The 24,697-nt window shown below is 43.1% G+C and overlaps 1 protein-coding gene across 21 annotated transcripts in view; it reads right to left on the reverse strand.

Annotated features, from left to right (window-relative positions):
• Positions 1-24,697, reverse strand: part of ADGRF5 (adhesion G protein-coupled receptor F5) — a 111,727-nt gene that overhangs the window by 58,394 nt on the left and 28,636 nt on the right. For 14 of the 21 annotated variants that reach the window (XM_067006360.1, XM_067006349.1, XM_067006348.1 and 11 more), the window contains one exon: positions 1,292-1,417. In XM_067006360.1, the coding sequence (XP_066862461.1) occupies positions 1,292-1,417 (126 nt within the window). Of the gene's footprint in view, positions 1-1,291; positions 1,418-16,753; positions 17,062-24,697 lie in introns of those variants that run through there. The other 7 variants (XM_067006356.1, XM_067006365.1, XM_067006351.1 and 4 more) reach the window with 4 other exon arrangements.

Raw genomic sequence — 24,697 nt, forward strand, 5'->3', positions numbered from 1 at the left:
GGAAGCAACCTAAGTGTCCATTGACAGATAAATGGATAAAGAAGATGTGGCATATATATACAATGGAATATTACTCAGCCATAAAAAGAAACAAAATTGAGTTATTTGTAGTGAGGTGGATGGACCTAGAGTCTGTCATACAGAGTGAAGTAAGTCAGACAGAGAAAAACAAATACCATATGCTAACACATATATACAGAATTTAAAAATAAATGGTTCTGTAGAAACTGGGGCAGGACAGGAATAAAGATGCAGACATAGAGAATGGACTTGAGGACACAGAGAGGGGGAAGGGTAAGCGGGGATGAAGTGAGAGAGTGGCATGAATGTAAAATAGATAGCTAGTGGGAAGCAGCCGCATAGCACAGGGAGATCAGCTCGGTGCTTTGTGACAACCTAGAAGGGTGGGATAGGGAGGGTGGGAGGGAGATGCAAGAGGGAGGGGATATGGGGGTATATGTGCACGTATAGCTGATTCACTTTGTTGTATGGCAGAAGCTAACACAATATTATAAAGCAATTATACTGCAATAAAGATGTGAAAAAATGTACCAGGCACAGTTCTAAGGCATCTTATAAATATTAACTAACTTAATTCTCATAGAGATCAGTAAATAAATACTCTTATTTTCATCATTTTACAGATGAGAAAACTGAGACACAGAGAGAGTCACATCAGTCTCGTGAGATTTCATAACCAGTAACATGCCCTGTCTCTGGTGCATGGAGTAGCCTAAGGAAAGAAGATCCCAAGGATTCCCACAAGGAACAAGGGGGTACTTATCACCCTCTTGAGTTAAGCTAAACTTCCATTAACTTCCAAAAGGTAAAGGACCTGGCTAATTTGTTAACAATAAGCTTGGATCATATCTATGGCCCTTTCAACTACATCAATCTGACAGACACAAATTAACACCTTTTGAAATGTGTTCTAGTCTGATGCTCCTGTTCAAGTGAATCCTTTGAGAACATAGGTCCTGCTCAGTCCTCAAAATCTGCTATATAGATGTTGTTGTCAGTTTCACAGGGTGGAGCTACAGGCCTAGAAGTGGCAAACTTTTAAGGAGGGAAGCCAGGAGGATGTTCCCTTGACACTACCCCTGATTTCAGTGTGGCAAGTTGTAGCCCAGTAGATACCCTAACATCCATTTATGTTCACCACCCCCTCCCACCATTTGTGACATTTTCTCAAAGTCCCTAAACATTTGTTTAAAGCAATTTCCGTCTGTGACATTCCCAGGAAATCAGGAAAATGTGACGGGGAAAATACAGCAGACATGGATTTACTCACCAAAGGATAAACAATAGACTCTAAATTCAAGTTCAGTGTAGCTTGGGAAGAAAAAATCACGATAATCATGAAGCACAAAGTGGTTCTCCTTGGGGATTTCATGTCTTCAAGTTTGAGTTGCCTTGCCTGAAATGGAAATAGTACGGTTTAGAGATACAGTAATTCATTTATCAGGCACAGAAAGAACTAGCAAACCCTGTCTCAAAGTTTGCACTACAAACGGACCTTTTCAGTGAAGAGGAGAAAGGAAAGAGCATAAATACATCAACTGTAGAGAACAGTGTCTGCTCCAGACCCCGGGTGAGGGAAGGATGATGTTAGGAAGGATAGGGGTTGGGAGGGCTGGGAATGGTACCTACAAACAGGAAAAAGATGGCAGATGTTGGGTACCTTTCCTAGAGACACAGAGAAGGAGAGAGAGAAGGAAAGAGAAAGAGGAAAGAGAGGGAAAGCAAGAAAAAGGGAAAGACTACTCAGTACAAAATACTTTTAACCTTGTGGTTCAGTACATAGCATGTGAACAAAAGGATTCAGAGAACAGTACTTTCCTTTGCTACGTGCAACACACTTTGATATTTTCAATTCAATTCTATCATCTTACACTATTTTTTCATTTTAATTCTGGCAGTAAACCATTACATTGACTTTATGACCCACATTAATGTGCTATGACCTATTAGTATGAAAAATCCTGGACTCAGTCATAAAAATACAAGTTGTATTTTAGAGATTTTTAGAGTGTATAATATGGAATATTGATATATAATATATCTCAAAATATTGATTTTTTCTAGCTATCTCTTGGCAATGCCGGTAATGGAAACAAAGTTTTTCAGCGACCAGATGAATCATTGTTGCATTTGAAAGTTAGAGTATCGTGTGGAATAATCCCACCTCTCATGGGTCTGAGGACCACGACAAACTACTTTGTGTAGATTCCTTTCCTTACTGACATTTTTATGTCCATGTGTTTTTGTGAAAAGAATACTTGACTAAGGAGATATGGGTTAGGATCCAGGATGAGTACAAACTAATTGCATCCTTGACACTTCTCTGCATCCAGTTTGCTTATCTATGAAATGGGGATACTTAGACCTCCTCTAATTCTCTCACAGACTTCTCTGAGGCTCGGATGTGACTAAAAGCCATGCAGAGCTCCAGGGGTGCTGGCTGCAATGGTTTCACCCTGACCTTAGTGGACTCCAGAGGGCCGCCATCAAGGACAGCCCTTGGTCCAGGCGTTGCCAGGGGCACCAGGGGACCTGGCCAGGATAACACACGGAGAGATAGCCAAGACTCACATGCCAGGGAGGATCGTGTTTCAATCACCAGCTGTCGCTGCCTCCTTCTCCTCTTCCCCAGTGGAAAAGAAGGAAGAATAAGGCCCTGGAAAACTGACCCAATTTGCAGATCTGGCAATCAAATACATTTAAAAAATTCTACAACTCAACGGCTTTTGGAAAATGCTTTGCAATTTAGGTTACAGGAATAGATATTTAAGACCAGATGCATCTACTGCAGGGAAAGCATAACCACTCATTCCAACCACTCATGTTGAAGGGAGTAGGCTTTTGTGAGTGTGGATGAGGCTGATCTAGCCTGGGGATGACACTCTTTTGGGGATGAATCGGGTATTGTGGAGGGAATTTAATCTTTTTAGGCATTGACTTAGTGCACTGTACTGGCTGGTTCCATTTTGAGGCAGTTGATCAAGGAGATGAGAGTTAGTAACTGAATAGTTAATGACCCTCCCTTAGTACGTGACAGCCATGGAGGGACTCAGGTATTAAAGGAATTCAAGCTGACTCCACATCTTTCTCTCACTTCCCAATGTTGGCCTTTGTCAGAGTTAGCAAGGATTATCTTGGTCATGATAATGACCAAACAAATGGTCACAACCTAAATGGTCATGTCTGTTCCTTTTGTATAATAGCCACTGGCCAATACTGTCCACTGTCCCCAACTTCCCCCAGCCTTCCTGGACATAGTTCTTTATGAAATTGACATCCTTTTCTCTGTTGACCTATTTTGTGGCCACAAAATCACAATTCAGTAGAAATACGGATGTAGGAAGGACTGCACTGTGGGGAGGGGATGTTCTCTGGATACAGAAGATAACAGCTACATACAGTCATCAGTTACACAGTAAGGGTGAAGGGCGGGTCCTCCACTTGAAGGAAGAAGGCCATCATTTTGAGGAAGAGGTAATGTTAAAAATATTTGACAACCAATATGGTGTGAGCCTGACCAATCTGAACAGTGATACCAGCTGAAGATCAGTTCAGTTTTTAGGGCTCCTGCTATGTTTGGGGAGAGCCTTCTGAAGACACACTATTCTCACCTGTATCAATAACGTCTCAGTGACCGTCCAGCTGTTCTCATCAGTGAGGAAGCTAGTGGAGGCTGTTTAACTTGGCTAACGGGGAAGAGAATCCAAATCCAACCAACGAAAAGCCCAGAGTAGCACCCCACGTCAAGGCAATATATCTTCAGTAGGGCCCCCTTAATTGTAAATCCCTGAGAAGTTTATATTTATTCCAAATTCCTGGAGTAAATGGCAGACCACACATCTAAGAAACTCAGAGACAAGCAGAGGCAGAAAGGGAAAGAAATATATCTGATGTCATTTCCAATTTCTTTCTCCTTTTAAATTATAAATTCTGGACACTGTCTACTCAAACTCACCAACCTATATGAGCCTGCTGTATCTTAGAAAAAGCTGGGAGATATGATCTCATGCTCAGTAGTAACCCTGGGGTGATGAGCAACTTCCTGGTTCCTCAGACTCTGTTTTCCTGTCTGTGAAGTTAGAAGAGAGGGGGAGGGAAATCAAGCACCCTGACATCATAAGCCTCCTATGCCGGGAAGGAGTCGCCAGGATTCTCAGCATCACTGCACTTGGAGGAGGAGGAGGGTCTGGGTTCCTTGGAGCAGTCTTTAACAACATTCTCTTTTGGAGGTATGTGCACCAGAAACATTCATGGTGAAACTGACCTGAAACACGTCAGGGAACCGTTCTCCCAAATCTTCTAAACAGCCAGAGCTTCAAATCAACTGGTCTCCAGGGAAACCCTTCCTCAGCCCTGAGCTGCCGCGATTTGATCGAGGGGGTGGGAACAGGAGTCAAGAGGCTTGTACACCTTGCAAGTTCAGAAGCCTGTTCTTGAAATGGCCACATCTGTGTGGTCTGATGACCCAATGTCATCATCAACTTATGATTCCAAGCTCCGTATAAATAGGGCAAGTGTGAGACTCGCTCTGGAAATGATTTCCTAAGCTCTACACAGCTCTGCCCTCCTGTGCTCTCTGGTGTTCTCGGCCCCTCTCCGCTGGGGACCCCAGCCTTGATACTCTCCTTGGCTCCCCCTGGGGAGAAGGAAGGCAAGAGGTGAAAGCAAGCCCACATTTGATCATCCTCTGCCCAGATGCCTCGTCCTTCGTCCAGTCCAGGGCTCTGCTCCTGGCTTGGTCCCTGAGCACAGCCCCTCCCCTTAACATTGTCTGGGTACCACCACCCTGGAAGGAAGTTCCCTGGAGTCTTTGAGCATCATCTGCTTAGATGGTTCTTATCCGTGGCTGCACATCAGAACAAGCATCTGGGGAATTTCTCTTTTTTTTTTCCCTCTTTTCATTTGTTTATTTGTTGTTTTAATATCATGCTAGACCAATTGAATTAGCATTTCTGGCAGGGAAGGGAGCTGAGCATCTGTATCTGTCCCAGCAGTTTCTGATGCAGAGGGAGGTTTGAGGTCTGCAGGTCCACGTTTTCAGCATCCCATTGCTCTATCCACACTCCTGTCACTTTCCATCACCAGCCTATAGTCCTCTGTCTACTAAAGAAACTACATAGAAACAGAATCTTAAGGGGGGTGCATTTAGGAGGCAGTCAATCAATGGTGGATGAATGAATGGTTTCATGGGAGTATGGACTCAAATGTGATCTACCCAGTAGTATTTATTTATTTATTTTTCTGTACGCGGGCCTCTCACTGTTGTGGCCTCTCCCATTGAGGAGCACAGGCTCCGGAGGCGCAGGCTCAGCGGCCATGGCTCACAGGCCCAGCCACTCCGCGGCACGTGGGATCTTCTCGGATCGGGGCACGAACCCGTGTCCCCTGCATCGGCAGGCGGACTCTCAACCACTGCGCCACCAGGGAAGCCCTATCCAGTAGCTTTTGATGCAATTAAGCAGCCAAGTCTGTTATTTGAGGTTGTATTATATATCTCAGATAGAATCAATCATGGTGCACAATTACGAACCAACAAATATTGAGAACTTTCTATGGGCCTAAATTCATGCTACGCATTCATGAATTGACATGAGTCATGGTCCTTGTCCCTAAGAAGTTCTCAATCTCATCGGGAAGGTATGAAACAGAGACTGGAAGAAAAAAATGTAAGTTTAAAAGATGCTGTTTACTAAATGCCTACTAGGTACCAGGCACAGCCCTCAGTGCAATTAATATGTTCATTCACATAATTTGCCTCTCACAATAAGCCTGTGAGGTAGGTGTTTTAATCCTAATTCATAGATGACAACGTGAAGGCTCTCAGAGAGGTTACCGAACAGACCCAGGCCGCCCAGCTAGTAAGCAACAGAGTGAGAATCGCCCCCAACTTGGCCTGTCTCCAAAGTGAGCTGCAGTGTGAAGGGATGAGATGACGGGAGGAAGTTGGACGGGGGGGAAGTTGGGTGAGTTTGGGAGTGACCGAGGTCGCCAGCCAGACCCTGAAGGATGGGTAATGTTTTAAGGTATAATGGGGCAAGAAAAGAGAATCCCAGGCAAAAGAGAAGAGTATAAGCAGAGGCCCTTGTCTCTGTTGAAAGGGAACAAAGCAGCCCAAAGGGCGATGTTTAGCTGTCCCTTGAACTCCTTGTGGACGTTGCCTTGGTCAGCTTGTCCAACCACGGTGATGAAGGCTCAGCCACGGTCCCTGGGAGTGCATTGTTCTCCTGAGCAATCACCATCAACAGAGAAGGCAGAGCTATGTTTCGCTCTGACTTGGAAAGAAAATGAATATAATGACATTAGGGGTCCAGTGATTCTCTCCTTCCTACAATAGACTGTAGTGGAAAGAGCACTAGCTTTGATGCAAAACAGGCCTATGTTATGATTCCAGCTCCATCACTTAGTAACTGTTGGTGAGACGCTTAACCTCATGGAGCCTCAGTTTCCTGATGTGAATAATGGGGATCACAGTACCCGCTTTGCAGCTTTGTTGTAAAGATTAGAGATCGTGCCCACAAAGCGCAAAAAAGCCTGGTCACAGCTGAATTTGTTAAGGGCTGAGTTGTGTCCTCCAAAATTAATATGTTGAATTCCAACCCCCCAGCAGCTCAGAATGTGACCTTATTTGGAGACAGGGTCTTTAAAGAGGTCATTGCATCAAAATGAGGTCATATGGGTGGGGCCCTAATCCAATATGATCAGTGACCATATAAGAGGAGATTAGGACACAGACCCAAGCAGAGGAATGACCACATGAAGACACCAGAGGAAGACAGCATCTACAAGCCAAGGGGAGAGGCTTCTGAAGAAACCAATTCTGCCAACACCTTGATTTCAGACCTCCAAGCTCCAGAATTGTGAGAAAATAAACTTCTGTTGTTTAAGCTACCCAATCTGCAGGACTCTATTACAGTGCTCCTAGCAAACTAATATAGAATTCAATAAAAATGATACCTTTTTAAATTTTTTATCACTCAAAAAGTGTGAGTGTGCCCCACTGGTCTGCTGCCCAGTATTTACTATTTATTCTGGGCATGTTTTTATGAAAATTGAAAAATGGATTATTGGTGTATCTGAATAGAGCATAAAACATACACAGTTTAAAACTGAAAGACAAATGAGAATTCATCTCTAGTTCAAGCACTCTTGCCAGCCCTCTACAAACACACACACACACACACACACACTAACACACACAAACACACATGCACACACACACACACACCTCTTAGTTTTTTAGATGAGAGAACTAGGGCCTGGCAAGGGCTATGTGTCTCAAGGGCAGCTAGGGGTTGAGTCAGTCAGGACAGAAGAGCTCAACCAAGGATTCTTAAAATTCTATCAATAGATAATAATGTTTTCCTACAGTCAGACAAGTTGTTTGGGATAGGATGGTGGAGAATAATTATCAGCAATGATGATGGTGATGATGATGGTGATGCTGATAGTGATAGATCCCTGTCATTTACTGGATCTGTTTCAGGCATGGTGCTAAGCTCTCTCCAAGGAATGCGTCATTTAACCCTCTCAATGATCCTATGATACCACTAAATTATCCCTAATTATTCCATATTCAAAAATGGAAATGGAAGGTTAGAAGGATGAGTAGCTCACCAAGATTGCACAGTTGCTAAGTGGTAGTGACAAAATTATAAATTTTGCAACCTATTCCATTGGGAAAAGGTACCATTTGACCTATGAGATCTTCTCAGCGGGATATGAATAAGAATAAATGGAAAACCTTCTCTATATGGACCTTAGACCAGGCAACTGAAATCTAGCCTCACTTTGGCACTGACTGGTTCGTGAACAGGGGCAAGTCACTTCACCTCTCTGAGTCTCAGTTTTCTGTTCAGCAAAGCCAGGGAGCTGATGGCCCCTGGTGATTTCAAATTTGGGGTAGAGGAATTGGCCTCGGAAGGTGCCAAAATTTCTCACAATTATTTCAAATCCATTGTAACCTCACTTAGGCTTCTGAGCCTAACCGTAACTATCTCTTGCACTTATCTCTCACATCTCTGGTTGACTACACAGTCCAGGCCTTCACTGCCCCTCACATGCACCACTGCGATGGCTGGATTCTTTTCCACTCTTCCCATCACCTATGTAGATGCGAGATTGACCCTCTGGAAGTTGTCTTCTCATGTGTTACCTCTGTTCAGCTCCCAGCTGCTTTCGGAACAAAGGCAATGGCTTTTGCTGATGCTGAAGGCCCTCATGACCTGGAGCTGGCTTATTTAATAAGCACCTATCATATTTTCACTACTGTAGCTGGTTGCTTTTTCATAATTTAGAATAGTGCAAGAGATTTCCCAATGTTCATGCAAAAGTAATAATATGAACATTAATCTTTGAGACTTAATCCTGCAAGTGCGGAAGGGTAGTTATTATGGTCAAACTATTTTTCAGTGTTTGGCAAAACCAAAGTAATCCTGCCATCATTTACTTGGTTCCTTGATCTCCCTTTTTTTCCTGCCCCTTTGCCTCAACATAATCACCACATATTCAAATTCTATCCACCTTTAATGCTCAGGCAAATGACTGCCTCCTGGTTGGAGATTCCCTGCTCTGTTCAGCTATAAATGGGAGGTCAGGACTTGTGAATATGGTGGGCACATAAAACTCAATATATTTGGTTAAAAAGTGGAGGAGAGAGAGTAGCAATTCTTCCTATAGGTAAACTGATTGGTTTCTGTGTCCTGCAGAGAAGGTGATGTTATATGCATGGCTTTCTTTTTAAGAAAGGAAGAATTGCATTGCATGCCAGGACACTAACAGGGGAAGCCATGCATCTTACTAATCTTTGGCCTGTGTGTGACTAACTAGACAGGTATTGTATCCTTTGAAAAAGCCAATGGTATATCTTCCTATGCCCTGTTCCCTATGTTCTGGGGCACATACTATATTCTACTACTACTAGAGAATAATTCAAAGCAGAGTTCCTCTTGATGGCAGATAATGAATGGTAGTACGAAATTTCAGGACTTCCATTGCAAATTTGACTGAGATTATTATTCTTTGCTCAGGGTTGCAATTAAGACAGGATGTCATCAATAACCTCCCTCCTGAATTCCAGAAGTGCAAATTAAACATCCTCAAGGACTACTTTAAGAGCTCACCTTCACAGATCTGTATTTTCAAACACAGAAGTGATAAAACTTACCTTTGCTGACCTTATCTAATGAGATGATTCATCCGTCACACATGCAGAACTATAAACTAAATATTTACTTAACACAAACACAATACCAATGAAAGAACTGCCTTGAAATTTTTTTTTTTCTATTTAATTTTCCTTTGCCTTAAAATAAAGTCCTGCAGTAGCATTGTGTCAGGGTAGATCAGTCCTATCAGATTACAGAGGAACATTTGTTTGTACACAATGGGGTCAAGTTTTCTAAAACACACTGCACATGTGTGTGGCATTGATAACCTTTTATCCTTCTTGTTGTAAATCACTGGAGGATTTTAACCTTTGAGCAAGAGATTGCCATCTCCATGAAAACATTAAGTTCCTAACTCTGCTCTTATCTCAACCATCTTGCTACTTTCATTTACCACATGGAGGTGTTTCCCTAAGCCCTGACAAGACAATGCATTTTGACTGCCATGGAGGGTGGCCCTGGGGTTGGCTGCCAGTCTGTATAGAGCCTCAGGGGCCTTGGGTGTTGGTCCAAACCTTTACCGTTCTGTGGTTCTACTCTTTACGAGGTGAGATTCAAAATAATACTGAGTATTGTAATAACAACAATAGTGGCCCAGTCAGAGCAGTCCCTGGTCGCTGCAAGAGCAGAGACCTCAGGGCCCTCATTGCCAGTTAGTGGGGAGGTCTGTGCAAGGGTCCAAGGAAAGCAACTGGGTGACCGAGGCAGAGGTGGGAAGGGGCACTCCAGACACTCCAGGGGCTCTGCGGCAGCAGTTATTTGTCTACCTTGTGGTTTCAATTATTCCAACATCTTAATATTCGACAGAGCCATCTTAGCCCTCTGTGTTCCCTCCTTTCCCAGCCCCCATTCACTCCATATCACTGACATCAGGCATTGGTGTCGTTAGCCAGTGACTTCACTTCTCTTAAATTTCCATTTTGTTAGACTTTAAGAATAATGTATGTATGTGTGCTGCTTAAAATGAAAAAAGTATTATTTTTCCCCCAAAATACAGTACCCTGAGAAGTCATGGCCATTCCAAAATTTCCTTAATCTGGATAGTCTGACTTTAGTCCTCACCTTATTATGAAAAGTATTTTCTAAAGGGTAAGCTGGGACAAAGTGAGAGAGTGGCATGGACATATATACACTACCAAATGTAAAATAGATAGCTGGTGGGAAGCAGCCGCATGGCACAGGGAGATCAGCTCGGTGCTTTGTGACCACCTAGAGGGGTGGGATAGGGAGGGTGGGAGGGAGGGAGACGCAAGAGGGAAGAGATATGGGAACATATGTATATGTATAACGGATCCACTTTGTTACACAGCAGAAACTAACACACCATTGTAAAGCAATGATACTCTAATAAAGATGTTTTTTTAAAAAAGTATTTTCTAAAGTGTGACATTCTTCACTAGTGCTCTCCTCCCTGGTTTCTTGTTGGTTTCTGACCACACTTCACACCTCCTCCTTCACAGCCCCCTCTTTTCCCCTGGGGTCTCTCCTCACTCCAGTCTTTGCTCCTTTCTCTCCTCCTATGATTCCATCCTCCTTATCCTACACTGTCTGACTGTAGGCCCTCCAAACCTCCCTTGGGTCCTTTAATGACCTCCCTTGACACCCTTTCTCTTAGGGAGCTTTTCCACATCTATAGTTTTAATTATCAGTTTCCATAAAAAGTCCCCAAACTTTATTTCCACCTTGATCTCTTTGCTAAATATTAGGAGCATCTTTCCAACTGGACTATTGCCACCTGGCTCTAAATTCAGCTCATCCAGAACGAATGTGTCTCTCCTCTCCTAACCCACCTCTTCTTCCCAGGTTTGCCAGCTGCTGGTTTCATTCTTCAGTTTCACAGACTCACAACCCCACAGGTATTCCTGGTTTCAAGAATCGAGGACAGGAGTGGGAGGACCGATTCAACCATTTGCTAAGTCCTGTAAATACCTCCACTGCCATGTTTTCTTTTCCTCAACCTCCATATTGGTGTGGACATTACCATCTCATCATTATCATTATCACTGGGATGACTGCAGCAATCTCCTGAATGCTTCCTCCTTTCCTCCCCGTCCAATATCCAATACCATCAGCTGATTCATTTGCCTAGAACACGATTTTTCATAGATTGCTACTTGTACTGTATTCAAGTACTCTGAACATTCTCAAATGCCCAGAGAATATTTGGGCTAATTCACCTGGCAAGCATGATCACTGCAACCTAAGGAAAACCCAGCCCTGCTACATTTTTCTTCCATGACACTTGGATAGAGAACAGGCTGACCTACTCACAAGCTTTTATTGTACCTTTTTTTTTTTGCAAAATGTGTCCTAAGTATTAACAACAAATATTGGTGGAATGGATTGCTACCTCTTAGCTTCTTCTCACACTATTCTTGGCAGCTGAAATGACCCATTGCTCCCTTCTGAGATTTACTCATTATTTCAGGTCTTGCTTATTCCCTTAGTAACAACAACTGCTATCATTTTTCAAGCCCTCGTTATATGCTGGCATTAGACTAAGCGCTCTCAATGTACTAGGCTCATTTAATCCTTAGATCCTATATTGTTTGAAGTAGCAATATCCCCATTTTACTGATGCAGAAACTGAGACGTCGGTAAATTAAATCACACACCCCAAGTCATACAGTATGTAGCCAACTCTGTTGCTGAATCTGAGCTCCTACCCTTTATAGCACATGCCTCTTTTCTTGTCCTTTTGAGAGATACATCATTCTTTGGAATGCACTGGATTTCTCTCCTCCGCTACTCTGCTGGCCCTGGCGTCTGTATTTTTTTGCAGCACTATTGTGGATTTTGGAGCACAGCATAGTAATTAGGCCTCTGGACTGGTAAGTCAGACTGCCTGAGCTGGAATCCCAACTTCACTACTTGCCAGCTTTGTGTGCCTCAGGCAACTTACTTAAAATTGTGTGTCCTTTTGTCTATAAAGTAGGTATTATGATAGTACCTGAGGTATTGGATTATTGGAATAACTATATGACTTAACAGTCTTTGTAAAGCACTGAACACAGTGCCTGGCACATAATAAGTACTCAGTAAATATTATTTGTTATTATTAAAATTCCCAAGGCCTGTGCCTTGCCTCCCATTCTGAGTATAAGCTGATTAAAGGAAAGGATTCTCTGTCTTTGTAATTCCACAGCCCTTTGCACACCTATCACCGTAAATGCTTCCACTAAGCTGTGACTTTAAAGGTTTCAGCTCCGTGGTTATCTTTTAGGAAATAGGCAAGACTCCAGTTATTTTAACCATCATCACTAGAATCAGACAAGTGAGTTGAAATGCTGAGCTGGTAAATAACGTGTGAGTTCATAGCGCCTCCACAGTCAGCAGATATTTAACCCAACAAGCCTTCCTGCAGCACCTACTCTGTGTTGAAACTCTCAGGACCTGGGGAAACTGAGGCTGAGAGGATCCCCCACCCAGTGCTCCTTATAAAGGAGACCAAGATTACAGAGATGAGTGATAATAATTTGGATTATACTGAGAAATGTCGGCGAGGAAGTTTTCTAGGGACACATCTTCTGATTAAAAAACAGCTCTGGGGATTCCCTGGTGGCACAGTGGTTAAGAATCCGCCTGCCAATGCAGGGGACACAGGTTTGATTCCTGGTCCAGAAAGATCCCACATGCCAGGAGCAACTAACCCCGTGAGCCACAACTGCTGAACCTGCGTGCCACAACTACTGAAACCCACGCACCTACAGCCCGTGCTCTGCAACAAGAGGAGCCACTGCAATGAGAATCCCAGGCACCGCCACGAAGAGTAGCACCCACTTGCCACAACTACAGAAAAGCCCGCACGCAGCAACGAAGACCCAACGCAGCCAAAAATAAATAAGTAAATAAATAAAATCTATTTTAAAAAAACCCAAACTGCTCTGAATTATTGTCTCTCCATCTATAGATCAATCCAGAAAGTGGCGGATCATGCAAAGGATAATTAGTATTTCTTTTTCTGGGAACTGAGACACATGTTAAAATGACATTGAGTAGAATAGATGACCCCCAGCCCCGTAGTCATTTGGGGGTAGAAGAGCACATCCTGTTTACCTAAAACATTTCATCTGGTTTTGTAAACTCTGCAAGTAACAGGGAGCCAGTGAATCTGCAGGGAAGCCAGTGGGGTTATGATTTAAACTCGAAAGGCAGTGCCATTGTCTGCGGAGTAGAGATGCCTCTTCATTCTCACCTGCAGACATGAGAGGGGGCTGTTCCTCTCCTAAATAGGAGCCGCCAGAATCCGAATACATGATGTTCGCAGCTGCTAGGACTTCTGGCCCCAACTTCTCGGCTCCATGAAGCGGTATCACTTCTGCTTCTCAATTTAGACTTTTTCTCTTACAGTTTGGACTCAGTGGTTCTCAACCCTCACTGCATAACAGAATCACTTTGGAGGTTTAAAAACAAACGAACCAAACAAAAAACCATGCCTGAGCCCTTTCCCCAGAGATTCTGACTCAGGTGTTCCAGGAAAGTGTCTGGGCATTGTTTTCTTTGTGTTAAGTTTCTGGGGGTGATACCGATGGACAGCAGGCATTAGAATCTGCTAAAATCTGGACCAGGCAATAGCTTACTCTGTCTACAGACTTCCAGCACAACTGGGAATCCATGCTTCTACCAAGTTGATAGAATCTAGCCAATCACATTCATTCTGTATTCCACATGACTTTTATCCTTCTGTTGGAACGGCAGAGATCTGGCCTTCTTCTTATTTCAGTGCCCCCAAAAGATTAATTGTGAGATGCTGAGCAAACAACGAAACCTCTGAGCCTCTCATTTTTGTATTCCATAAAATGGGAACAAGCTACCTGCTTTACCTATAACATGGTGAAAGATGAGGAGGTCTCTATCAGGGGCTAGCACTGTGCAGTAGGGTGAAATGATTAATTGAATTACCCTGAGAAAGAGTCAGGGCAGGCAAATTTAACAGGATGGTCAAGAAAGCACCAGAGAATGTCCAAAATCAGCAGGGCCAACTGGCCCTCTAGTTTGGGGTAGAGAAACCTTGGGAAGGGCAAGAAAATGCCAAATAGCAACTGAAAGTATTTTGTGATTATTCTTGGACTTGACATTGCTCATGCAACTTCATTCCAGATCCTCTCTCCATGACCCATACCGACTTGTTCACAGTGCTGTTTTCTTATTCACTTGTTTCATAATAATGTATAGAAGGAAAAAAAATAAAAGGCCACCTTTTTACAGAAAGCTAAAAGAAATAGAAAATGAACCCATCTGTTAAACCCAACTATTATCCATTAAATAAAAAGGGAATCTCTCCCACACTCTCCCCATTTTCCCAGAGCCAACCACTTAATCTAGCTGGCTAGCTATCATCTATCTATCTATCTATCCATCCATCCATCTATCTATCTAGTTAATTTTCTTTTCTTTTATTTTCCAGAACAGAATGCCTTTGATGGCCTTCAGGAGAGAAGCCCAAACTACTAGTTGAAAAATCTAGAATTTAATCCCTGGGAAATTGTTATGAATACTATTAGTTGCCAAAGCCAAAACCAATACAAAAATAATAATGCTGAAAATGAATAAAACTCTTTCAAACTTTTCTAAATATTAAAAGAGCTGTTCACATTCCCCATGTATTATTTTTTCTTTCCAGTGAGAGGAAGGTATTGTTTAAAGACCAATACATGGATCTGACAATGAGAATTTCTTGTACTCTTATGTGCCCTGACTTGTCCTAAGAGCTGGGAAGACAGAAAAATAAGTCATTTAACTGGTAATATACACAGCAAACAACTGATGGGATAACTTTGGGGAGGGAAAAAACTAATGCATATCCGGTGTGCGGGGCTTGAAAAATCATTAGACATAGTCTATTATAGTCTGAATATAGTCACGCATTACTTGTGTAATTCAAAAATGAAAGGTCCCAAACATTAGTCCTTTATGAAGGGAAAAACTGAGCTGCAGTGAAGTGGTGTGGCCTGGTTTTCTACAAAGTACAAGAAAACATGGTGTAAACCCAATCCAAAAATGGGCAGAAGACCTAAACAGACATTTCTCCAAAGGAGATATACAGATGGCCAACAAACACATGAAAGGACGCTCAACATCACTAACCATTAGAGAAATGCAAATCAAATCTACAATGAGGTATTACCTGACACCGGTCAGAATGGCCATCATCAAAAAATCTACAAACAACAAATGCTGGAGAGGGTGTGGAGAAAAGGGAACCCTCCTGCACTGTTGGTGGGAATGTAAATTGATACAGCCACTATGGAGAACAGTATGGAGGTTCCTTTAAAAACTAAAAATAAAACTACCATACAACCCAGCAATCCCACTACTTGGCATATACCCTGAGAAAACCATAATTCAAAAAGAGTCATGTACCACAATGTTCATTGCAGCACTATTTACAATAGCTGGGACATGGAAGCAACCTAAGTGTCCATCGACAGATGAATGGATAAAGAAGATGTGGTACATATATACAATGGAATATTACTCAGCCATAAAAAGAAACGAAATTGAGTTATTTGAGTGAGGTGGATGGACCTAGAGTCTGTCATACAGAGTGAAATGTCAGAAACAGAAAAACAAATACCATATGCTAACACATATATATGGAATCTAAAAGAAAAAAAGATTCTGAAGAACCTAGGGGCAGGACAGGAATAAAGACGCAGACACATAGAGAATGCACTTGAGGACACAGGGAGGGGGAAGGGTAAGCTGGGACTAAGTGAGAAAGTGGCATGAGTGTAAAATAGACAGCTAGTGAGAAGCAGCCTCATAGCACAGGGAGATCAGCTCGGTGCTTTGTGTCCACCTAGAGGGGTGGGAGCGAGACACAAGAGGGAGGGGATATGGGGGTATATGTGCACATATAGCTGATTCACTTTGTTGTACGGCAGAAACTAACACAACATTGTAAAGCAATTATACTCCAATAAAGATGTGAAAAAAAGTGGTTTAAGCAAACCACACATCATAGGACATTTCCTTCCTTCTAGAACACTCGAGACAAGCCTGCCTGCTGTTGATCCCAGCACTTTTCCTGATATCCTTCCCAGCGCTGACTTGCAAACCCCTTTCCCCTCAATCTGGGTGGGGCAGCATCTTACATTTCACATTCCCAGGACTGCCTGGGACCTGAGGATACCCGTGCCCCTCCTGCTACACTCGGGGTGGCCTCCCCCGCTGCCTGGCATGGAAACACTCACATAGCAATTCAAAAATGCTCTGGTCTTTACGGTATTTTCTGGCTCAGGGATGGGAAAACTCATTAAAAAGGAAGAAAAAGAAAAGGAAAGCTCTCTTTATTTTAGCGGAAATCCTAAAAGCTTCCCGGCTCACTGCCTGACACTCGGTCTCCCTAAACGCAGTCTCACCAACTTAACCAACAGCCTGCATGCAAAATGCCCTTGACCAGACATGCTTTGCGCTCCCAACATACATGTCACAGCTACAGAAAAGAAAATCAGGCAGAGGGTCGTAACAGAAAGATGCCTTAAAGGAGTGTCAGAGTGACCTAGCTGCCCCTGAGGTCTTGCTACAAAGGGAGACAGACCCCCATTAGGAGAAATGCCTGTTACCTGCCCGGCACCGTTGTCCCAGGCCGGCTCCTGCTCTGATCAGACGTCTAACAAACTTCCAGGTCTCCACTCCGAGGCCATTCACCCCACAGCCTCATGCTTGGTGAAGGGCGAGTCAAGCAGGACCCATCGGGAGGGCTCAGGCAGGTCCGGCAGCTCCAAGCCGAGCTTAGTCTCGCTGCTGACCAGTGCCTTCCTGCCGTGGTCCTCCGAGCCTCACACGGCCATCCCCGATGGCTAGCCGTTGTTTGAAAGCAAGAAGTGATTTCCTGGTCCTCTTCCCTGGATGGCGTATGCGATTTCCCTCACGCCCATGGGAGGTCCTTCAGGTCATTCTTATCTGGAAACCTATTCACTGAGTGGCCGGACTTGTTTGGCCAATGCCCTAGGTTTTTGCTCCCCTTTCTCCCAGAAAAAGTTCAGAAAATGAAACCAGAGAGAACCCCAAATATGTTCGAGCTCATGGCCGGTGTAGGAGGCCTGGTTTAAACCTTTGAAAGATGTGCACTAGATGAGATTGTGTTTTCAAAAAGGAAATTAAAGTTTTCAATGAGTTTCATTTCTAGTGGCACCAAGAAATCAGAGATTAAAAAAATCTTGAATATGAGAAGACCTAGTGAGGTTGTTTAGTCCTAGCCCTGGGCTTAAGGGAGGGTTGCATTTCAAATATGTCACAGTCAGGGGCATCCAGTTCTCCCAGATTTCCAGGGAAACTCTATGAATATTTGTGCATCTAACTACAAATACTGTAACACTTAAAATATCATCTCAATAATACTAATGTTTAAAGATAAGGAGATACCTGGAAAAAGGCTGGTTGGCAGGCTGCAGTCAGGTGGTTGGGTTTAAAATGAATTAGAATCACTATGTATAAAATAGATAGCCAGTGAGAACCTACTGCATAGCACAGGGAACTCTACTCAGTGCTCTGTGGTGACCTAAACGGGAAGGAAATCCAAGAAAGAGGGGATATACGTATACGTATAGCTGATTCACTTTGCTGTACAGCAGAAACTAACACAACATTGCAAAGCAACTGTACTCCAATAAAATTTTTTTTTTAATGAATGAGAATCAGAGTTTTTGAGCTGAAAGTGACTTTACTCATCCTCTTTTTACAAGGGAGGAAACTGAGGTTCAAAGAGAAACAGTGACTTGCCCAAGGTCAGAACACAGATGGGAAGTAATAGGTGGTCATCTAATTGTTCTTAAACTTCAGTGTGGGGAATGATTTTCAATTTCCTACTCTAAAACGCTGCCCACAGAAAGTCTGGTGAATGGCTCCTGTCCTAGAGCCCAGGAATATGCATTGTAAGTGCTACATTAAGTCTGACGCAGGCCGTCCCCAGACCTCATTGAGAGAAACCCTCCTAGTGTCAGGACTGTGTGTCAGTGCCAGGACCCCAGAGTCAGATTGTAGGGATTCAAACCATAGGGCCACTGATTCCTATTTCTGTGGCCTTGGGCACGTTACGAGACCTCACTGAGACTCAGTTTTATTATGTGTGAAAGTGAAATAATAATACTGCTGAGGCAGTATATTTTATAGGCTCTGGTAAAAGCCTGGCATAGAGGAAGAGCTCCAGAACTGGAGACCTGGGCTCGAATCCTCCAAGCTCATGGGCCTTCCCTGTCCCACACCGTCTCCCTCCCTCCTTGCTAGCCTTCCTTTCCAGCCAGAGCTATCACCCCGAAGGCAAGTCAGCAACCACCAGTCGTGCTCAGGCTGGGGACAATGGTGAAGTATTTTGGCAAAAAGAAGATGAAACTTCAAAATATTATTATTCTACTTCTCGGTACTGATTCTAAATTGTAGCCTCCAGGCCACTCCATGCCATTGTGGAAGATGTTGTTGGTTGCCCCCTGACAGCTGACCCTCCACTTCCTCCCTGCTGCCAGCCTGGGCCTGGCTGTGCTCAGGGGGTGCATTATGATAGGTTTAAAGCACAGTGATGTCATTCTCCTTGTTGGGCCCTGGGTGTGCTTGGACATGTGGCATGTTGTGGATGTACTTTACTTCTGGATTTACTGTCAGTGGCACAGTAAAGGGCCTTATTATTTAATCCAGTTCTAATGGCATTACCTATAGTAAAGTGTGAATCACTATAAAAAATAAATCTTTTGATTTATTGATGAATTGGGAGAATTGGATTGACATATACACACTACTACTATACACACACTACTATATATAAAATAGATAACTAATGAGAACCTACTGTATTGCACAGGGAACTCTCCTCAGTGCTCTATGGTGACCTAAATGGGAAGGAAATCCAAAAAAGGGGGGATATATGTATACATATAGCTGATTCACTTTGCTGTACAGCAGAAACTAACACAACGTTGTAAAGCAACTATACGCCAATAAAAATTTTTTAAAAAAAGAATAAGGAGCAAAATAACATCCCTACAGATAAGAAAACATTGCCTAATCTTACCCACAAACAAGAACTGTGAATTTCTATTTCAAAATAAATTTAAATACATTTTTTAAAACATAGTAATCAACTATACTTCAGTTTAAAAAATAATTCTATAAAAAAAATAAATAAAATACTACCCTTGACCAATGAGCAAATAAATAAATAAGACGATATTAAGACTCATACACACAGGACCAAATAACTTAAATCATATTTTAGAATACAGTTGATCCTTGAACAATGTGTGTTTGAAGTGCATGTGTCTACTTACACGCCGATTTTTTTCACTAACTACACACGACTGTATGACACGAGCCACAGTTAGCTGGTTGACTCCTTGTATGTGGAACCAGGATACGGAGCGCTGATTGTAAAGTTATACACAGATTTTCGAGTGCGTGGGGGGTGGGTGCCCCTTAACCCCTACGTTGTTCAAGGGTCAAATGTATTCCAAATTTCTTACACTAAATATTTGTGATATTGACTTTTTCTATACGAAATGGACAAAGACATTCCAGATTATTTTTTACACTAAAACCTATAATATTAAATTTAAGTAGTAGAAAACACCTGATTCTTGAAAACCCAAAGTAGCCTGGGCTTAAGCGTGTGGACATCAGATCTGCCCACTAGTAGCTCCTCAGAAACTTAACAGCTTATTTCATCTTTCTGTGCCTCAGTTTCCTCATCTGTAAAATCAGATTAATAATAAGACCTACCTCAGGGTTGTTGGGAAGATTAAATGAGATCCATACATGTATAAAGGCTTATAACAGTGCCTGGCACTTAGTGAGCATGTGTGCTAGCTATTGTTATTTCTGGAGAAAAGAGGGTTTTGTTGTAATATCATGTAAGGATTTGGTACTGTCTTTGCCTTTGTTTCCTGCTGGCTTTGCCTCTGGTTCCGTACAGACTGGCACTTTGAAGATGCCTCTAAAATATACCTTCTTGTGTTTGTCATGAGATGTGGTTCCTTTGGGGGTATCCTGAGTGGATTAGTATAGATGTAGATGAATGACACCAGCTGTGTTGGAAGGAATGAAGAAAACGTAGGAGGAACCTATACATTACCATGAGGGTGAAGGACACTAGAAGAACTTTGCAGGCTGACAGCTTTGGAAAGTAATTGTAAGAGAGAACTGAATGTCTGGTGGCAGAGTTTGCCCACTTCAGGAGAGGAAAGATCGCAGACCCTGATACTTCAAAAAAGAGTGACAACGTGGGAGACCTTGACTTAAAAAACACCCTGCTTGTCAGTCAGCTCCTGGGTGAACGCTTCTTTGAAAGAGCTGTCTTTTCCCTGTTTGCGCTGGTTTGTGGGACGCCATCAACTCTGACATGGGACAGGGCACTGTCAAGGTGGCTGTCCCTTTGCCTCACTGAAGAGCAATTCCTCTCCCATCCATAGTCCTGTTTGTTGCTAGGAATACTCCGTGCTCGTGGCACTCACTTAACAACGAAAACAAAGACAAATAGAAAATGGGACCACCATATGGTCTCAGCCGTAAACTCAGAATTCAGAAGACTTTGCCCTGTCGCAGCTAGAGTTGCCCTGCCATTGGCTGGGACGGAGCCCTCCTCCTGAGTTCTAAGATGTTGTAGTCGGTGGCAAATTGAACCCAGACTTCAACCAGACTGCAATGGTGCAGCCTGAGTAACTAACTCACTAGTCGTGTTAATCTATGTTTGCGTTAGTATGAGGCGTCTCTTAGGACTTGAGGGGATAACCTCACTGGAGACAGAGCTATTTGCTCAGGCAGAAATGTCAGCACCAAATAAACGTGTCTTTCCCAGCATGCTCCAGGCTGTGTCACGCCTCTGCCCTTTCCCCTTCCTCATCTGGCTAACTTTTAATGTCCAGTTAAATTGCAGATGTTATTTCTTCCAAAGACCCTCCTAGCTCTCCCCAGCTGGGCCATGTGTTTCTTCTCCCTCACCCCAAACTATCCAGTATGTGTCTTTCTGCAGGTACCAGACTGTACTCACATGATCCTTTTAATGCTTAATGCATTGACTGTAAGTGCCTTGAGGGCCGGGCCCCGTCTTATTCGTCGTATGCCCAGCTCCTCACTCGGTGCTGGCATGTCCTAGGTGATCCATAAAAGCAAACAAAAGGACTACCATATGGTCCAGCAATCCCACTCCTGGGCATATATCTGGAGACAACCATAATTTGAAAAGATACACGCACCCCAATGTTCACTGCAGCACTATTTGCAATAGCCAAGCCATGGAAACAACCTAAATGTACAGTGACAGAGGAACGAATAAAGAAGATGTGGTACGCATATACAATGGAATATTACTCAGCCATAAAAAAGAATGAAATGATGCCATTTACAGCAATATGGATGGACCTAGAGGTTATCATACTAAGTGAAGTAAGTCAAAGAAAGACAAATGTATGATATCACTCATATGTGGAATCTAATTTTAAAAATGATACAAAATGAACTTATTTACAAAACAGAAAAAGACTCACAGATTTCAAAAATAAACTTATGGTTACCAAAGGGGAAATGTGGGGAGGGAGGGATAAATTAGGAGCTTGGGATTAACATATGCACACTACTATATATAAGATAGATAACAAAAAAGGACCTACTGCATAGCACAGGGAACTCTACTCAATATTCTATAATAACCTATATGGGAAAATAACCTATCTGAAAAAGAATGAATATATGTATATGTACAACTGAATCACTCTGCTGTACACCTGAAGCTAACTCAACTATACTCCAATAAATTTTTTTTTAAGGCAAACAAAAGGAAACTGCTTCATCTCATTCCATTGCTGGGTTCTCCTCTTAACATTGGCATGTCCCATGACTCAGTCTTTGGGACTCTTCTCTGTTGACACTTATTCCCCACGTGATCTCCACCAGTTTTGTGGTTTAAATCTTTGTGCTGATGACTTCCAAACATCTACCTCAATCACAGACCTCACTCCTGCACCTCTGACCAGTATATCCTACTTCTCACTTGATAAATCCACTTGGATCTCCAATAGGCTCTCAAACTGAACATGTCCGAAACAAAACTCCTGATTCTCACTCCAAGCTAGCTTCTCCAACAGTCTCTCCCATCTCAGTAAAGGGCGTCTCCATCCTTCTAGGTTAGCCAGGCCAAAATTCTAAGACTCATCCTTGAGTCCTCCCTTGCACACTTTATATTTAATTTGTCAACAAATCCTCTCTACCTTCAAAATACACGCGTGGTTGGGTATTTCTTACCCCTTCCACGGCTATCACTCTCATCAAACCATCATTACCTCTTGCCTGGATGATCATCATTACCTCTAATTGGTCTCTGTGTAAGACTACAGTTAAAATGGTCTTCTTAATATATAAGCTATGTAATGTCCACCTGTGCTCAGCCGTGCTCTCGTCTCACACAGTCAAGGTGAAAGTCTTTTCAGTGGCCTGTAAGGTCTACACCATTGGCAGCCTTGCTCCTCCCACCATATCCTCCCTAATTCCTCTCCTTCTTTCCATGTTGCTCCAGCCATGCTGGCTTTCCTGTGAGCCAGCTTGTTCCATCCCAGAGTCTTGGCACTGGCCATTCTCTCTGCCTGGATGCTCTTAGCCCAGATATCCTCGTGTCTCACTCCCTCACCTCATTCCCACCTTTGCCCAAACATTGTTTCCTTAGTGAGACCTTCCCTGACCACCATATGTCACACTTCAGTCCTTCCAACCTCCTTTCCCAATGAATTTTTTCCATATCACATATCACCTCTAATACACTATAATGTCCTTATTTATTTTATTGGCTGTCTCCACCTTCTAACCCTCCAGTAGGGTGTAAGCTCCCTGAGGGGAGAGATGCCTATTTGGTTCATTAAAGAAGCATATTTGAAAGGGTAACATGCAAGCAAAGGTAAGAATGCCACGATGTTAGTAGATACACAGCAGAAGTATACACCAAAGTCCATAATTATTCTACTTGTAAAACACTCACACCTCCATGTCTTGGCAGGGTAGGGCCTGTTTGTTTTTTTTTAATCCACAACCAGATGTTGGTAACGCTTTTGACCCAGTGTGACTCAGGGTCAGCTCTCCTTTGTTATTTCTATAACGAGGCCAGGAAAATTCCCCTCTGGCACTGACCTGTCCTTATGCAAGGAAGAAACCGACAGAAAATTGGGCGGTTTTATGCTATACAAAGGGCCTTATTCTTATCTTTTGTGTGTATATCTTGGCAGAGACTCTGCTAATTGGAGCTGGTTATATTTGTACTCAGCTGCGGCCTCTCAGGTTTTATTTGCACTTGCTGTTACTGGATCCATTCCACCATTAGACAGATTTATTATGCCTTCTTGGCGTAAGTATCTTTCAGATACTTATATTATTTTGCTGTGGTAGATCCCAAAGCTTTCCATCTTTTGGACCAATTGGATACAGTTGACTGCCATATTCTACCCACCTTCTTATGTCTCCCGTAATGGTCCTAGCTTTGGTCAGAAATCTAAAGCACCCTCCAAGTGAAGCCCTATTTTGGACCATTGCCAAGACTACCTTCCCTGCCTTTTCTTGGAAGAGGGAGAGACAGCATATGGGAAAATGGAGAGAGATTCAGGACACAGATCTGTAGAGGTGTCATCAACAGCCTTCTCTTGGCGTTTGTTGACCTTTTCTTATGCAGGGTTGACCATCAATGGCCTGGCAAACATCCCTAGCCTTTAGATTCCACCTTTGGCTCTTACAGGTGACCCAGTATCCCATCCATGTAGCAGGAAGTGCATACTGTTGCCCATATGTCAGCCACATGCTGCAGCCTTGATGTGCATGGATGTCAGAGTTATTGATGGACCACACGTATCATTGACTCCTCCTCCTTTATTCCCACCCCCCTCCCCACTACCCTCACTTTCAGCAACATGGAGAAGAGCTAGGTATTTGAGGACATGGGCATTCCTTCTTGTCTCGGTCTGGGAAGGAAGCTATTTTGAAGGAAGCTGAATCTGGTCTCAAGTGTGCGAGTTCCTTTGTACATGAACATGGGTGGTCACTCCTCTTCTAACTTCTGCTTCTTCACTGTGTGTCCTGGGTGCAGGTGCTCCAAATCGTCAGGTATCATATGCCTCATGCAGCAGTGAGGGCATCTGCTAACATCCGGCAGACCCTAGTCCCCATAAGGGCACTTTCCACCTAGATTCCCTGGCTTTTAACTGTTTTCAGGGCCTCAACACTTCCTCTGCCACCAAAACAAAGGTTCCCCCATTTTTGCCTTTGATTGGAGAGGTGATTTCCTCAGAAATTATCAAGTCAATGAGTGAATAGCCATGACGCGAAAACCACCAGACAAATATGAGCTGAAGAGTCATACATGCCAAGAGAAAAATCAGAATCACAGGATTTGAGAGTCAAGGGGACCTGGTGATCATTCATTCCAGCAACCATGCTAGAGGGAGTTGAGAGGCTTCACCAAGGTCACAACACCCATTAGTGTCAGAGCCAGAATTAGAATTGATATCTCCTGTCTTCCCAGGCAGGACTCTTAATATTGTGTCTTG

This window comes from Kogia breviceps, chromosome 10 (genome assembly GCF_026419965.1).
Source record: "Kogia breviceps isolate mKogBre1 chromosome 10, mKogBre1 haplotype 1, whole genome shotgun sequence".
Classification (NCBI taxonomy): Eukaryota; Metazoa; Chordata; class Mammalia; order Artiodactyla; family Physeteridae; genus Kogia; species Kogia breviceps.